The sequence below is a fragment of the Dipodomys spectabilis genome, unplaced genomic scaffold, assembly GCF_019054845.1.
Source record: "Dipodomys spectabilis isolate Male_0828 unplaced genomic scaffold, ASM1905484v1 ptg000094l, whole genome shotgun sequence".
NCBI classification, from domain to species: Eukaryota; Metazoa; Chordata; class Mammalia; order Rodentia; family Heteromyidae; genus Dipodomys; species Dipodomys spectabilis.
Window position 1 is genome coordinate 19,512,463 of NW_024870771.1, and position 18,208 is coordinate 19,530,670.

At 34.7% G+C, this 18,208-nt stretch overlaps 1 protein-coding gene across 1 annotated transcript in view; it reads right to left on the reverse strand.

The window, feature by feature from the left end:
- Window positions 1–18,208, reverse strand: part of Dpp10 (dipeptidyl peptidase like 10) — a 666,755-nt gene that overhangs the window by 1,008 nt on the left and 647,539 nt on the right. The window contains exons 22-25 of the mRNA XM_042685166.1: window positions 6,677–6,776; window positions 6,372–6,430; window positions 6,194–6,266; window positions 2,153–2,226 (exon numbers count right to left, since the gene is read on the reverse strand). Coding sequence (XP_042541100.1) covers window positions 2,153–2,226; window positions 6,194–6,266; window positions 6,372–6,430; window positions 6,677–6,776 — 306 coding nt within the window. The remainder of the gene's footprint in view (window positions 1–2,152; window positions 2,227–6,193; window positions 6,267–6,371; window positions 6,431–6,676; window positions 6,777–18,208) is intronic.

An 18,208-nucleotide genomic window follows, 5' to 3' on the forward strand; every position in this document is an offset into this window, starting at 1 on the left:
CCCAGAATAAAAGAGTTATGAGCTCATGGAGGCATCCATCATATTTCAAATGAAGGCCTGAATGATCAGTCTGTTTGTGGAAGGTTCACAATCCTTGCAAGCAACACCTGGGAAGGTGATGCATGAAGCTGTGAGATTAAGCCAGAGTACAATAAAGACCCTATAGATCAGAGTTGCCAGGAATTTGTAATACCTGAATAGGAAAGTTGCAGAATGTGCTAGGCCAGACAAAGAGACAGGCCATGGGGCATGTAATCAGAAAAGACCTAAGGATGGAGCTTGAGTAAACTCTATTTCAGATGCTGGGCTTGGTGTTGAAATATTTAACATATATTCTGTTGGGTTTTCATCTTGTTTTGATCCAATTCATTATTAGTTCACTGTAATGCCAACATTTACTTGGTCCCACCATCGTATCTTACTATTGTCATTTTCTTCTTTTCTTTTACAGGAGTTCACAATTGAGTCTGTGTTCATTCACAGAGACTTTAGAGAAGGATTTTTCATCTCTGATGGAACTGTTAAGACTTTGAGGATTCTTAGAGATGGACTAAATATTTTTGGAATTATCAAATGATGGGAGGCCAGGGCAGAGTGCTATGGTTTGAATCTATTTATTCAGTGCTTAAGTTTGAAGCCAGGGTCTCATGCTTGCTAGGCAAGTAGTTGAGAAAGCACTTGAGCCACACTTCCAATCCTGCTTTTTGTTTGTTATTTTTGAGATGGAGTCTAATGAACTTTTCACCTGGGCTATTCTTGAACAGATATCTTGAGATTTCAACCTCCTGAGTAGCTAGGATTACAGGTGTGAGTTATACAATTGATAGGCTTATAGTTTGATCCTTAAATGTTTTCACCAAAGCCCTAGGGTTAATGGCATGGTCCTCTTCCTGTGACTCTATTGAGAAGTGGAGGATCCTTTAGATGTGGCGAATGGAAGTAAGCCAAATCATGAGGACGTGCCTGTTTAAGAGAATATTTTCATTCTAGCTTTGTCTTTCCTTTGTTTCCAAGCCAGCATGAAATTAAAAGGCCATACACTTTGCCACAACAATCTTGAAGCATTGGGACCAAACTGCCCTGGACTAGAAATTCTGAACCCATAGAATAAAGTAGATAATTCCATTGTTCAATAGACTGCCTCAGATATTTTGCCTCAACAATGAGAAAGTGACTGAATTCATTCAATGTTGAGAAATTAAAATTATTATTTTTCTATGATCCCATCAAGCTGAAAGTTTCCTGATAGCATTAAAAAGGTCCTGTTTACAACCAGCATATTTAATACCATACTCTAGGTCTTTGACAAATATTTGTTAAATGTATGAAGACATAATTTAAATGGTAGTGTGATATATTATCATTTTTTCTTGTAATAGTTCTTCCAGATACTTGATTCCCTCCTATTTTTCATGGAAAGACTGTTGGAAAGTAGAGAAAAGATAAAAGGGACATAAAAGAAACAGAAAATTACTTTAGAAAAACTCAATAATTGTAACAATAGAAGGCTAAAGAAAAAGGAGACCTTTTTTAAATGGTTAATGAAATCCACTTATAAAGCATGTTCTGATAAAGCATGTTCTGATACACATTCTTGGTGCAATTAGGGCAAAACATACAATCTTTGTTCCCTAAAAATCATATTAGAAAACAACAGTGAAATTGGAATAATAAAAGAAGCTATTTTTTTTTTTGTGGCACTAGTAGGAAAGAAAAGAAAAAGCAAGAAGGAGTAATTCTGCAATAAAGAGAAAAACAATAAACTCACACAAAAGGTTAAAAATATTTTTGGAATGGTTTGGGCCTTGAATGTCTTGTTTAAACCTCTGATTAAAAGACTTGGTACTCAAAGTTTCTCTTTCTTTTGGGAGTCAGGGGAACTTCCAAGAGTGGGACCTAGTAGGAGTTTTTTTAGGTCATCAATGGTATTTCCAGCAACTTCTTCCCTTTGGGGGCTCCCTGGTTTGTGATGGGGCTATTGTACTATCCCCCATTTTCCCATCATAATGTACTGCCTTGCTTCAAGTCTAAGATCACATGGGATAGAACCTCCATAACTGTGAGCCAAGTTCAACTCTTTCCTTTTATTAGTCGATTATCTCAGGTGTTTGTGTGAGAGCTAATACAACATTCATCTGAAAACGTGACTCACCTGCATAGTATAATTCACCCCAGCTTTTATTAGATGCTTGATTAATTCTGCTGAGTGCTGAAAATGAACTTTTGCTGTAAGAAATTAAATTATGATATTTGAAATAATTTTATTAGAATCAGTTTTATTTAGTTATTTTTTCAAGGATAATGAGTATGTTACCTGCATGCTATGCTTCTAAGACTAATACTTGATTTTAACAAAAAAATCTATTAGACATGATATTACTTTCACATCACATTATATAAGTTAAACCACTGTGACTAAGGTTTACTTACTGTAGAGGGATGCTACTTAGATATATTTTTATTCTTCTTTCAAATTATTCACACATTTCATACTTTATAGACATTTCAACATAGTAAATATATATTAGTATTAATACATCTAAACAGCCTTCTAATCTTTTGTGAAGATTACTAGGATTTACTCTCAGATACAATTTGCTTTACAATTTTATATTAGAACAGAATTTCTCCATCAGTTTAGGGCTACGTATTGAGTGTAGAGTATACTGATTACTCCCTTTTGCTTCTACCTTCCTTCTGCATGAACACATGCAAATACAAAGAATGGTGTTGACTGAAGTAATTATGAAATTTTTGGCCAGCCAGTGATATGTCTGTGCTATTGTTTGCTGGTGTGAGAATTGGCTATTCCTCTTGGTGCTATGTCCATCTTCAAGTGGCTTCCAAAGTAACAATTTGTATTTGTTTTATATAACTATGGAAAATTTATAAATAGTTTAAAACTCTTTAATGTTCAAGTTCTATGTTGTCAAATCATCGTACTACATAGCAGACCATAACAATTTCAAATAAGTATTTAACCTTATTTTAAATAAGCCCAAGATTTTTTCAAGAGTCTCCTAATAAACCTAATGAGAAAAATCACTATGAAAACTTAAATAAATATAAACTGCTTAGTTGATATAAGCTTCCATGAATGTGAATTGATATGAGAGACTACTCAGGTAAATTAACTCCTTAGGTAACTCACCTATTGTTTTCATAAAAAAAAGATAGAAAAAGAACTCCATTAATACTTCTGTATGAACACACCTCAAAGACAATTGTATAGGTGAATTTCTCAATTGGATTATGTTTTCTGCTAATGCTCTATTGAAGTCTACTAAATCCTTGGGATTTAGTAGGAATGTTAAAACCTAACTCTCTGAGTAAACTGATTGTAATTTTTCTAGGTAATATTATAGTAGTATTTTAATGTCCTTGGTTCAGCACCTGTAGACTACCAGGCCCTAAGTGTTGTATGTGTGTGCTCATTCAGGTGTGATTCTTCCCAGGTAATCAGTGCTGAATCTCTGTATTTTCTCAGATAGTTGAGTAGCAAGACTGGAACTGAATGAGTCTGAACTCTTATAGGAACAACATGAATTACCATAATGCAAGCATGTGTGAATAAAGGAATTTAAAATAGTACTGAAACATGCTAGCAAGCTAGCTAGAGACAAAATAAATTAGAAGACAATGTAATCACATGACCAACACTTCAGTATTTGGTGAATAAGAACTTCAGTTAACTGAAACCTCTTTCTACTAACAGTTGTATGCTTCTTTTAGTATTTATTTTTCTAATCAATAAAATATGAAAGTAGTAACACCTAGTATACTATGGTTTTGCTGAAATAAATGAATCAATATAAAGCATCATGAGTGTATTGACCTATATGTAATGTCTTAATACCCTAAAGCAAAATTCAGTTTTCCTTCAAAAGTCTCATATTCTCTTGCATTCATGAAATCTAAGCATTGTATCACATCTTTCTTTTTATGGATAGACTTTAATTTTGTAACAGTTTCAGATTCCAAGAGAATGCAAACAGTACCTGTAGGTCTCAGTTACTTGTAGGTCTTACATTATTTGGGGATATCATCTGTCACATAAAGAAGCCAATATCAATCTCTACTATTAACTAAATGTCCATTATTATTTTCCTTGTGTTTTTGTTGTTGTTGTTGTTGCTGTTGTTGTTTTGTCAGTCATGGGGCTTGAACTCTGGGCCTGGGTGCTGTCCCTTGCTCTACAGCTAAAGGCTAGTGCTCTACCACTTGAGCCACAGCGCCACTTCCAGTTTTCTGGTGGTTTATTGGAGATAAGAGTCTCACGGACTTTTCTGCCCCGGCTGGCTTTGAAGAACCCTAAAACTCAGATCTCAGCCTCCTGAGTAGCTAGAATTACAGGTATGAGCCACCAGTGTATGGTCTTTTCCTTGTTTTTGTTTTCATTTTTTGGCAGGGTCCCATCCAGAATAGCACCTCACATATATGGATTGTGTTTCTGAATCTCCTCTGATCTATGTGAGTTTGATTTTTTTGACCTTCATAAGTTCTGTGGAGTATTATTCAAATACTCCTAGAGTCTTCCTCTTTTGGGTTATCTAATATTTCATTGATGGTGAGAGTGGTTATGGATTTTGGGTGATAAGCCATATTAATAAAGTCTTACTTGCATTATAACATATCTATCACACATATTAAACAGATAATATATTTTTATTAATGTAAGCCTTTTTCACTTGGCAGAAGAATTGTAGGAGGTAGAATTGTAGAATTGTAGGGAATTCAATGAGATATCTGTCCCTTGGCATTTTGTTGCAAACACCTGTACACACTCACACACACACACACACACACACACACACATATTGACCTACACTTTGTTTTAATCATAGCTTGACATGTTTGAAAAGCTTTTGCTTTTATAAAGCACTCTTCAGTGATTTTTCTCTGTTGGCTAAAAATACAGAAGCAGATCAGGCTGGACCAAAAAAATAGTTCAAGATTTAGGAGACTAATTTAAGGCTTTGGACTCTCTCCATTCAGTTTCTAGGAATCCTCAGATGGATGTTTCTTTCTTTAAAATGGATTTTTGTCAACAGTGAATTGAGCTAAAGCTTCTCAGCCTTCTGTTTAAAGTATCACAAAAGGTGATAAAGATATACATTCTTTGAGCTCTGAATGCTTCATGTGACTATAAACAACTCCATGGGGCTGGGAAGGTGGCTCAGTGGTAGAGCGCTTGCCTTGCATGCTTGAGGCCCTGGTTTCGATTCCTCAGCACCACATAAACAGAAAAAGCCGGAAATGGCGCTGTGGCTCAAGTGGTAAAGCGCTAGCCTTGAGCTGAAGAGCTGAGGGACAGCGCCCAGGCCCAGAGTTCAGGCCCCATGACCAGCAAAATAAAAAAACAACTCCATGTAACTATATATATCACTTGACCCCGTTCTCCATGTTTAAGGGGATGAAAACAATGAGAGGCATTACAGATTCCTTTTAGGAGCATCTTTGTTGTTTATTGAAGTGAATGACCTCATTGAAGTGAGGGATCTCTACATCTTTCATCTGGTGTGCGCACATTTTATCATATATCCTTTTGAGGTGTGCTGAATAATACTGTAGACATGGTCATTACACACATTTGGCTATTTTATTATTATATTATTATTTTTTGGTCAGTCATGGTGCTTGAACTCTGAGCTAGGTCACTGTCCCTGCGCTCTTCAGCCTAAGGCGAGCGCTCTACTGCTTGAGCCACAGCGCCACTTCCAGTTTTCTAGTGGTTTATTGGCGGTAAGAGTCTCATGGACTTTTATGCCCGGGCTGGCTTTGAACCGTGATCCTCAGATCTCAGCCTCCTGAGTAGCTAGGATTACAGGCGTGAGCCACCAGTGCCTGGCTTAGAATTATGTTGTTTTTTTTTAAGTAAATAATGTATGCTTTGGTCTTGATAAACACAAATTACAAAATGGTTGTAAGTAGCCAGTGGCTACTATGTTCCCCAGCACAGACAGGCCATTCCTCTCATCATAGAAAATTTCTGCATTTGTGCCATGTGAGGCTGTGGTCTCCTTGTCTCTTAGCCTTGTATTTCTTCTTTCTACTTCTTGTCATGTGGCTGAGATACTTCCTGCTCTCTTCTTCTGCAGATTTATTTACAAGGCTCCTGGAAAGTAGTCCCAAGATGTATACCATCCTAAATGGTCAGGTCTCAATCAGCAGTAGCAGCAAAGATAATACTCACTGTCAGCAGTCCCATGAATTATTAATATATTCTCTTCTTTTAAACCATGAATATTATGAAGCACACTGGATGCCTACAAAAGAAAGCATAGATATCTATATTTAAAAATTTTACATAAAAACAATTTGAGCTTATTTTTAGACAAAACAATGCTTTTTGCTACTTGTAAGTTAGTTACCTGGTAAGTGCTTTCTTCCTTAGATGGCATGCCAAGATATCTTTCAGAGAAAGCAGAGGCTGTGACCCAAGAAAACAGAAAGTTAAGAATAAACCAAAAGATATAGCCAAATCCATTATTTCTTTCAATATTTCTAACTTAATTGTCATGCTGCAATTAAATCAATTGAATCACAGATGTGATAAACAACTCAAACAGACTTTAATAAGACATGATGAATGAACTAAATGGAGCTTTTCTGGTTTGGGATATTCTTTTCTACAAATCAATATATGTGATTAGATCAGTCGGCAAGATATACTCACCATATAACTTCATGTCTGTGATAGGTGCTACCACGGATCCACATTTAAAAAGCTTTTCATCTGATTTTAAGATCATTGATGCAATATAGCCACCATAACCCTGGCCAGATCAAAGAATAAGTGAATAAATAAATAACACAGAAATATCATTATTTCCATTATTCTTGGAAATAGTTTTGATTTCTCATCACTGGTTGATAGTGTATACACCAAAATTTGTGCAGATAGGAACAGTTATTCAAATTACAAGTTTAACTTATAGGTTCTCTGAAAAACCTCAGAAAAAACATAAAGTTAATTACATAAAAACAAATAACAAATATTTGCTCCATGACTTCATACTATTTATCAGAGAACTCTTCAAAATAATCTGAAGCTAGGGAACTAAAGCTTTTATTAAATGATTGTATCATTTTAAGAAAATTCAATGTATATAATATATATATATATATATATATACGTGTGTACAAATACATATATATATATATATATATATAATTGAAATAATACTGATAGTTGCATAAAACTGGGTTAAGGAAGAAAACCAGTTTAAAAATATGATCACAAATGCAAAAGCTATTTTCAGGGTTTTTGTTTGTTTGTTTGTTTTTGTTTTTTGTCAGTCATGGTGCTTGAACTTTGAGTCTGGGTACTGAGCTCTTCAGCTCAAGGAGAGTACTCTACCACTTGAGCCACAGCACCACTTCCAGTTTTCTGGTGGTTAACTTGAGATAAGAGTCACACAGACTTTCCTGCCCTGGCTGGCTTTGAACTACTATCCTGAGATCTCTTGCCTAGCTAGGATTACATGTGTGAGTTACTGGCACCCTTCTGCTTTCAGTTTTGGATGGATGTAAGGATATAGATATCTCACCCCAAAACATGACTGTAGGAGATGAGAATCTATGACCACAAATATATTTCTATAGCATAAGAATTGTTTTGGACCTTATTGTTTTGAGAACTCCAGATGAAGAAGCTGTTCTTGAAATAATTTGAGGTATCTAGGGCTCACTTTTAAGAGATATTATAAAGGAAATCTCAGTTTGTAAAGAGGTTGATTAGATCACTAGAGACTCATCAGTGAGAGGGCATTGACTCAAGTCTGCATAATAAACTTCACCTCTATTTTATAGTGAATTTCCTGATAGTTATCCTACTTGGGGATTTTTCCATCCTATTATTCCTTTGATTTAGAGAAGATGATTTTAAGCCTGAAGTGTAGGACAGCTCAGATCTATTTAGAAGATCTGTCATTTTTCCATATTAACTTTCATTTTTAGGGAGATAATACATGTTACTAAATTACTGAGGTTTTTTTCTCTTTTTTATTAATGTGATTTTTTTCCTTCAAGAAGTCCTATATAAAAACACATAAATAATAGAGGAAAAAATATTTTCTATTTCTTGTGTTCACACAAACATTAAAAGACATGAGATATAATGAAAGCTAACACTGGCTATATGAGTTATTATTCAAATTTACTTTTTAAACACCATCTTGGTATATTTTTGAACTAAGAAAATCATGAATTATTAAAAACCAAAGTCAAGTTGTCAAGATTTGTTTGCAATCCAAAAATTCTGGAAGAATTTTTAAATTGTTTACCTAATGTTGAATAAGGGACTAATCTACTAAGTTATATATTTTAGAAATTAAGTTTTAGTGGGTTCTGCTTATTTTGTTTTATGTTGTTGGGCATCAACAGTTTGAGAGTATTGAAAAATAGTTACATTCAGTACTTCAAAATTCTGATGCAATTGGTTCATGACAAGGTCTATTTCTAAAATATTTTCAGGCCAGGCGCCGGTGGCTCACGCCTATAATCCTAGCTACTCAGGAGGCTGAGATCTGAGGATCACAGTTCAAAGCCAGCCCAGGCAGGAAAGTCCGTGATACTCCAATAAACCACCAGAAAAACTGGAAGTGATGCTGTAGCTCAAGTGGTAGAGCTGAGGGACAGCACTCAGACCCAGAGTTCAAGCCCCATGACTGACAAAAAAAAAAAAAAAAAGATTTTCAAATGATTCAATTATAACATCATTTCATAGTGCGTTGTCATTGTCACTTAACTGTTGTTTTTGTTGTTCACTTTTTATTTTTTTTAACTTAAGGCTAGGGCTCTACCACTTGAATCACAGCTCCACTTTCAGCTTTTTGGTGATTAATTAGAGACAAGAATCTCACAGACCTCCCTGCCTTGGCTGGATTTCTACTGCTAAACTCGGATCTCAGGCACCTGGATGGCTCGGATTACAAACTGTCACTTAACTTTTAAAACAAGTAGTAAAATGACTTCATTATTTATATTTGCAGCATCTTTTAAAAATTAGTACATGAAAGTCATTAAATCAGCCCCACATTACTGAAATGACAAGATAAGTATATCATGCTGGCACCAGTATACTTAGCTAGTGCTCAGAGGATTGAGGGAAGCTTCTTCAATAATCAGGAATGCAGAAACCTATTGCTTATAGTTTTAAACTATCACAGATACTTTGCTCAATCTCACTGAAAAAGACAAAAAAAGTCTCAGGCAAGAACAATTTGAAAATAGTCACCCATAAATGCATCCCAACATCTAAGGAAAGTATAAAGGATAAACTGAGTCATAAAACCCCCCCAAAAATGTAAATAGCTTTTAAGACAAAAATGAAGAAAGCCCTCATAGGATGTAGAGGCAGAAAGTTACTAAGCAAGACCTTTTCTCACAGTGAGGAATACATCACATAGCTTCACAAATGCATGTAACTTTGATGATCCTCATGTCATGATGTGCGGCCCTAAAACTGCTTACTGTCTGCATACTTGTATAACCTGAATGGCTTGAGAGAACAGCTAGACAATCATGAAAACAAAATTTCCCAATGACACCTCCAGTCCATTGGAGGGTATATCATATTTGAATATTCTAATCTAATCTAAATTGGCATTTGACCTCAGTTTCAAGTTTTCCATAACTTTATTATCTACAAGAACAAACAATGTGCCTTGCAAAAGAGGGGTAGATACTACAACAATGCTTCTAAATGGAAAAATTCAGTCACCTGAATAAAAGCAGATATATTTATCAGTGGAAGAGAAAAGAGAGCTCAGAAATAAATCCACACATATGCAGTCAATGCATTTTCAACAAGAGCACCAAAATGACACAATGGGAAAGTTTTCCTAACTAGTGCCAGTGAACATATATTTCCATACACAGAATACCATATATAGAACAATGAAATTAGACCTTATCAACACACGTAAATGGCCCCCAAAGGACTACAAACCTATATGGCAGACCTGGAACTATAAGATACCTGTAAGAGAACACAGGGGAATTATTTTGGACACTGATCTTGGCAATGGACTCCTACATATCATCTGAAAACGCTGGCTACAAGGGCCAAAATGGATTGATCCATCACACTACTGTATAAAGCTTCTTTCCACAGCAAGATAGAACAATCAGTAAGTGAAACACTAGTGAATGGATTAGGAAAATTACTGCAAAATCTGTATCTGGTAAGTGGTTAATATTCAAATTTTATAGAAAAAAAATGATAAAACTCAATTACAAAAGAACTATATAATTGAATTTAAAAAGATGTCAGCCAGGTGCCCATGGCTTATGGCTGAGACCTGAGGATCACAGTTCAAAGCCAGTTCAAGCAGGAAAGTCTGTGAGACTCTTATCTTCAATTAACCACCAGAAAACCAGAAGCTATTTTGGCTCTAGTGATAGACTGTTCTCCTTGAGCTGAAGAGCTCAGGGACAGTGCCTAGTCCCAGAGATCAAGCACCACAAGTGACAAAAAAGGCGAGGGGGGGGGGCAAACCAGCCACTGGTGACTCACACCTGTAATCCTAGCTACTCAGGAATCTGAAATGTAAGGATCATGGCTGGAAGGCAGCCTGCACAGGAAAATCCATGAAACTCTTATCTCCAATTAACAACCAAAAAGCTGTATATGAAGCTGTGGATTATGTAGCAGAGGGCAAGCTTTGAGAAAGAAAAAAAAGAACAAGAAAAGAAAGGAAGGAAGGAAGAAAAGAAGGAAGGAAGGAAGGACGGAAGGAAGGAAGGAAGGAAAGAAGAAAGAGAGAGAGAGAGAAAGAGAGAGAGAGAGAGAGAGAGAAAGAAATTGGGCCTAAGATTCAATGACATAAATATTTTTGATGTCATTTATGGTTAAGAAGATGAAAATAAAATTTACTATAAATTGCTCCATAATGTCTGTTAGGAAAGTTACTAAAAGAGACAATCTTAACCATATTATGGACCCCCAAAAAAGCCCTTGTACGTTTAGGTGGAAATGTAGATAGGTACAGCAATTAAGGGAAGAATATGAAGGTAACCATACAAATTAAAGACAGATAAACCATACAATGAAATAACTATGTAAAAAAATCTATTGTTCACAGTGGCAATGAAATATTGTTTATCCTTAAGAAGAAAAGAGATTCTGATGTTCTGATGTTCACAAAAATATGGATACAGTTGAGGAAGTTCATTCTAAGCAAAAAAGTAAAATAAACCAGACACAGGAAATAAAATATCAAATAATTTCCTCTTATAATATGGAATCTAAAAGAAAAAATAGATTAAAGATAGATAGATAGATAGAGACAGACAGACAGACAGACAGACAGACAGACAGACAGACAGACAGACAGACAGACAGATAGATAGATAGATAGATAGATAGATAGATAGATAGATAGATAGATAGAAAGTAAGTAGTGGGACAGTGGGCTGAGAAATTAAAGAACAAAACACCAAATATATAGGAAGACCAACTAGAGATGCAAGGAACAACATAAAGCTTATGGATAAAACAAAGTGTACTGAAGGTGAAGCACCTTCCAAATAAGTAGATTGTATGTGCCCTTTGCACAAAAGAAAATTATAAGAGTAATTACATGAAATGGTACAAACGTGGACCTGTTTCACTACAGTAACTAGCTATTACTGATATGCATTGCTATTTGTATTTCAGACCTTAGACATATACAATAAAAATCTCACTTAGGAACCTGCTAAAATAATTATTCTGGATGGGAAACAGGATTTTATTTTTTAAGACAGGATCTCACTATGTAGAAAAAGGTATCTTTGAACTCATGTACCAGCCTCCTCTTTGCTATGATTATAAGCTTATACTACCATGCCAGGCTAAAATTTTCCATTTTTAACAAAATCTCCTCTGATGCTATTCTACATTTTGTAAAACAAGTTTTTACAGCATAATATTATACAAATAGCTATCCAACATATCTTTGTAGAGCCTTTCAAAATTTCTGAGCATGGCTCCACTGACAGAAAACAGACTGACAGACTGACAGACAAAAAGAAAGGAAATAAATCAAAAACTCTCTCCCAAAACAACTGTATTAGAATACAGATGTTGGATACTGAATTTACCTTCCCCAAGGCTGAAGGGCTGGTAGAGAAGTAAATCTCTGCTCCTGCATAAGATATTATGCTTTATTATTGGCTTAAATTTGCAAATTAGGGACCTAATGTAGCTAAATACCTTCTAAGCCTTAATATTAGTGAAAGTTGTGAAATAAAGTTCTTTTGGGCCAGATGCCGGGGGCTCACGTCTGTAATCCTAGCTACTCAGGAGGCTGAGATCTGAGGATCGTGGTTCAAAGCCAGCCTGGGCAGGGAAGTCCATGATGCTCCTAGTTCCAATAAACCACTAGAAAACTGGAAGTGGTGTTGTGGCTCAAGTGGTAGAGCGCTAGCCTTGAGCTGAAGAGCACAGGGACACTGCCCAAGAACAGAGTTCAAGCCCCATGACCGACTAAAAAGAAAATCTTTTGGTAGCATTTGAAAATCAAATCCAAAATGCTGTTCTAATTTGATTTATTTCAGAGAAGTAAATTCTATTTTTAAAAGGAAATCAACACGGGGCAAAATTAGAATAAATTAAATTTTAATTATTCATCTCCCTCCCAACCATTTTATACTAATTCAATGAATGCAAGTGTAAAATGTGAAAAGGTTTTGGAAAAGGCATGCTGAAAAAAGGTAAATATCCAATATTGGTTCCAGGTAAAGATGACCTAATTTTCAAAATAACTTATCAGGTGTATTATAAAATTGAAGTTCACCTTATTGACATGTAGCCAATCTGAAGCTTTTTGTCACTTGATACAGATGAAAACACAATCAATACCCATTGTTGGATGCTCTGATTCCATTAGGCCAAAATGTTAATGATTTCCTAGTGACAGGATTTTCCCATGCATTACAGTTGTTTTAAATTTTCCACTTACCAGGCATTATAGCATTACTTTTAAAATGTGAATGTTTATAATTTTTAATAAGCCCATAATACAGAAATGGCTTTTGAGATTTTCCATATTTCAAAATATGGATGTAGAAACCAAGTTAATGAACAGAAAGACTTTGAGAAGCAGAGGGTGGTTTGCAACGCTATTTTATTCAGGACTCATATGGTCCCATGTTATGCAGTAAATGTTTCATAATATTGTGAATATAATGAAAACAAAAGGATATAGTGACAAAATAACAATAAAGAAAATAAAGAGAAAAAAAGAAAGGGAAACATGATGCTCTTCCTTTCAGTCTTGACCTGCATGATTTATTCTGAACTACTTCACCTGTGGAACACAATGAATTCATTTGTGATAACAACTCTATAACAGGTTAGGGTTAATGCAATTTTATTGCATTGTGTTATTCCATTTCACTCTGAAAATCTGCTTAATATAATGACATATTTTGTCAGTCTTCTTATGATTTCAGCCTTGAGGAGTTCTTCAGATTATATAGAGCTAAATCTTCAAGCCTTATAAATAGCTCAAGAGGTATCAAACTCAAAGAAGCCCATTCAGTTTTAAGTATGTAACAATATAAATGATGGCTAATTACCTGTGTTAGCAAAGATGAAGGGATTAAAATATCTGCTCATGTATTTTGCATTGCTTCCTTTCCCTCATTGCACTGTCTTAGGCTTTATCAGCCTGTGGAAGTTTTCCTAACCTCAGGTCTAAATTTCCTTTCTCATCTCCAAACTTAGCACACCTTTTTATTTCTCAGCCGAATCACAAAATCACCTTTTGCTATTTTATGTTTTCTAGTAATGTTTGTCTATTTTTCCCATAGTTCCAGTTCATGTTATTAAATTTTTAAATATTTCAGAAAAAAATTTTATCTTGAAATTTTGGTTTTTTTTTATGTTTTTGTTTTTGCTTGTTTTTTGTTTTTTCTTTGCTCATGGGGCTTGGACTCAGGGCTTGGGCACTGTCCTTGAGCTTTTTTCACTCAAGGCTAGCACTCTACCACTTTGAGACATAGTGCTACTTTCAGTTTTCTGGTGTTTAATCAGAGATAAGACTCTCATAGACTTTTCTGCCCAGACAGGCTTCAAACTGCAATCCTCAGATCTCAGCCTCTAAAGTATCTAGAATTACAGACCTGAGTCACCAGCACCTGGCTAGAAGTTTTCTTTAACCACTAGCTATAGTAAGTTTAAAAGAACAAAGATTAAAAATGATCATATAAAATGGTCCAAAGCTCGTTTTTCGACATAATGACTTGTGCATCTCATTGTTGCAATGAGTCCACCTGTATCCCTATTTAGATGATTTGTTTTTTCCCTTCCCCTCCACAAATTATACCAACATCAAATACAATGAAAGCAGGGGTTATATCGTAGAGGAGGGACATACAAAGCAACAAAGAAATATCTTATAAATATGTTAGAAACAATCGCAAGAAAGAAAAAGCATTTGAATAATTATCTTGGGGTTCATTTCACCTAACATCAACTTATCTGACCTTTTCTGCTTGTCTCATACATATACTAGTTATTGCAAATAAGGGAAACCATGGAACCTGACTTTGGCCTGGAGTGGGGGGGTGGGGCACGGAGATGGGAAGGGATGGGAAGGGGAAACAAAGAAGGAGGCAACAATGCCTGATAAGAAATGTACTCATTACCTTGCTCATGTAATTGTAACCCCTCTGTATGGTATTTTCACAATAAAAAAAGGTCCAAAGCAGTCATATCAACATTTATCAATTTAAAATGCCAATAAAAAACTAAATATGCTATCATTAAAAACTTTCTAACAAACCAGTTAGAAAATAAAACAAAGAAATAGATATAATTTGCAGAAAAATTAACAAGAAATATCTAGAAATAACTGTTTCAGGAAGTGATTTGACCTATATAAAGAAAACTATGAAATTTTATGAAGATAAATAAAGGAAGAATTAAATGCTATGTATACTATGTGATGTAAGTAAAGGCTAAATTTTATGAAGATTTAAAGTCTCTAGGTAAAGTATTATAAAAGATGTTTAATAAAATTTTAACTAAAAAATTCCAGTGGATGTAGAGAGATGATCATTTGGAAAGGCAGTAAGAGACCTGCTCTCATCAAGACAGGAAAGGACAATACAGAAGAAAGCAACTCAATCTCTACTTTGGTCTTGGGCTTCTAGCCCGCAATCATGAAAGAAATACATTTTTTTCCTTCAGAAAACAAAAGAAGAAAAGAAAATTTGCAAAAATGAGGATAAATGGGTAATAGGAGAGGGAAGCCAATCAAGAGTACCTTGAAAGAGAAAAATAGAGTAGCAACTTGCTTTTACAATACTAAAAGGTATTAACATAAATCATTATAATAAAAAGACTGTAAAATTAGCATAAGAACACAAAGGAAGATTACACCAGAGATACTACAATATTTGAGAAATTGGTGTTTAGATATGAGTTAAATTATCAAGGATGATTTAGTCAACCAGTGGAAGTTAAAAATGGGCTAGCTATTTGAAACTAAATAAATAAACCTACACCAAGCATTATAGTTGAATTATTCTTCTCTATTCAATCTAGATTGATAATAAGGATACATAATACAATTCTTTGATCAAAAAGAGCCACCTGCTACAGAGCAACATGTTTCATCCCTATAATCCCATCAACTGAAAAGGCAAAGATTTCAATTGGGGGCCAGCTCAGATAAAATCAGCAAGAGGCCATCAAAAAATAAATTTGCTGGTGGGTAGGTAGCAAAAAGGTGCCATGTTACAGTGCTGGTGGGATTGTAAACTAGTGCAACCACTTTGGAAGGATGTTTAGAGATTTATTTAAAAAGCAAATATAAATCTACTGTGTGATCTAGCAATACCTCTCTTGCACATTACAAGTCAGGTTACAGTAATGATACTTGCACATTCATACTCACTGCTGTATTTTTTACAATAGGCAATTTGTGAGAATAATACAGATGTTCTAAAATAGCCAAATGGCTCAAAAATATGTTGAATATATACAATGGAATTTTACTCATCTATTGGAAAAATAACATCATGGTGTTTGCAGGGAAATGGATAGACCTAAAAATTAAAAAAAATAAACTTACAAAGGATACATAATTTCTCTCTTGAGGAAGTTAGATATAAATTATAAACATATATGAAAACATATACAAGATCCCATGTATATATATATATATATATACACAAACAAATTGATTAAAGTAAGTCATACTCAGGGGAGGATGTTTGAACAGCTAATGAATATTTTAACAAAATCAATACTAAGAAGCTGAAATTATTTTGCTTGACAGGCATGTAAAGGTCAAAAGGAGGGGATGGAGAAAGGGTAGTGAATACAGTCATTATATTCAATATGCATATGAAAAATGTAACTGGCAACTTGGGATATGAGTGGGGTTGGAAAAAATGGAGAGAACAATGAAAGGGGTGATTGCTTAAGATGTATCCTACTGATTTGTTAAAGCTGATTTTTTAAAATTGAAACCTCTATTCAACTCTTTAAAGGTGATGATGATAACAATAACAACAATAATAATTAAATAAAAAGAAAAAGGACTGAAATGTACAACTAATTTATGAAAATTTGGGACAATCCAGGCACTACTGGCTTGCCTGTAATCTTAGTTATTCAGGAGTCTGAAATCTCAGGATCACAGTTCAAAGCCAGCTTAGGCAGGAAAGTCTATGAGACTCTTATCGCCAATCAACCACCAGAAAACTGGAAATGGTGGTATGGCTTAGAGTGCTAGATTGTTAGCCTTGAGCAAAAGAGCTCAAGAACAACATCTACACCTGAGTTCAAGCTCCATGACCAATAAATAAATAAATAAATAAATGGGACAAGAAAGAGTGTGGTTTATTTTTCGAGAGGAAAAGGAGATCCAGATCAGGGAAATAAATGTTCCAAATATAAAGAAGGAAAGAACATCCAAATACCCCACTAGGCCAAAATACAAAGAGTTCAGTGTGAGAAATGTCCAGAGTGGTCTTCATAGAGGAGGAAGCAGATTTCCTATTGAAGGGATTGTGCTAAGGGCTTCACAGAGGAAGGGCCAGCTGCATGATGCTCAGTAAAGGAAGGGATTTTAAAGCTCTGTGTGGGCCTGAGGCTGGTTTAAATAACACCCTCACAACAGTGGTGGAAGCATATTTACAACCAAAGATAATTCCAGTTCAATTATTCTGCAGAAAGCACAATTGGAACAGTAAATCTTACTGAATAGCTGTGGGCTTCATTTTAGATAATATTTATCATTTTTTAGTACAGTGTTATTTACTCATTGAATACTAAGAGAATATGTGATATGTTGATATGCAATTAGATATTAAAAGACTTATTTTAGCTGAAGTTTGTCTCTTCTAATTTCCTCAAATACCCATGTAATAGTTTCAGCTCAGCAAAGTACTAGTTTAATTATTTAATTAATGTGTCACTGGTATTTATAAACCTAACATTCCAATACACAGAAAAAAATCACAAAATTGCAAGACAGAAAGTTTTATATGATATAAACATATACTAAAAGAAGTATATATACTGATATTTTATTTTGTTTTGCCTTGCTAAGTATTGGCCTCTTAATCCTCATATACACTAAGCAAAGAGGCTCTTCCACTAACCTACATTCATAGTCTTGGTGGTACAATTTTAATGTTTGAAAATCATCATCATGAATAACAAAAGCAGTAAACGGGTCGGTACAATCAAAAATTTTAATTTACCAAAAAGGTCAAAGAATTCAGAATTTAAAGGGAATTAATAAAACTGGGCAGTAAATAATCACTGTGAAACATAATAAAGAAAAAAATAGGATTGCAGTGGAAAATTTAACATACATTTTTCTCAGAAATTAAAAAATAAATCATTTATAAAATTTATTATTACAACATAATGATAAACAAATTTGATTAAATAGACATATATGTAACAACAAAAATTTCAGACAACAGCTGAGCACCAGGGACTGAGATCTGAGGATCATGGTTTGAAGCTAGCTCAAGCAAGAATGTTCATGAGACTCTTATCTCCAATTAACTACCAGAAAAGCCATAAGCAGAGTTTTCGATCCAGCAGTAGACCACCAGTCTTGGGCACATAGCTCAGGGACAGTGTCTGGGCCCTGAGTTGAAGCATCAGGATTGTCAACAAAAACAACAGCAATACCAACAAACCCATCAGACACCAGACATGAAACTTATTCCTTTTCGATATTACAAATCAATT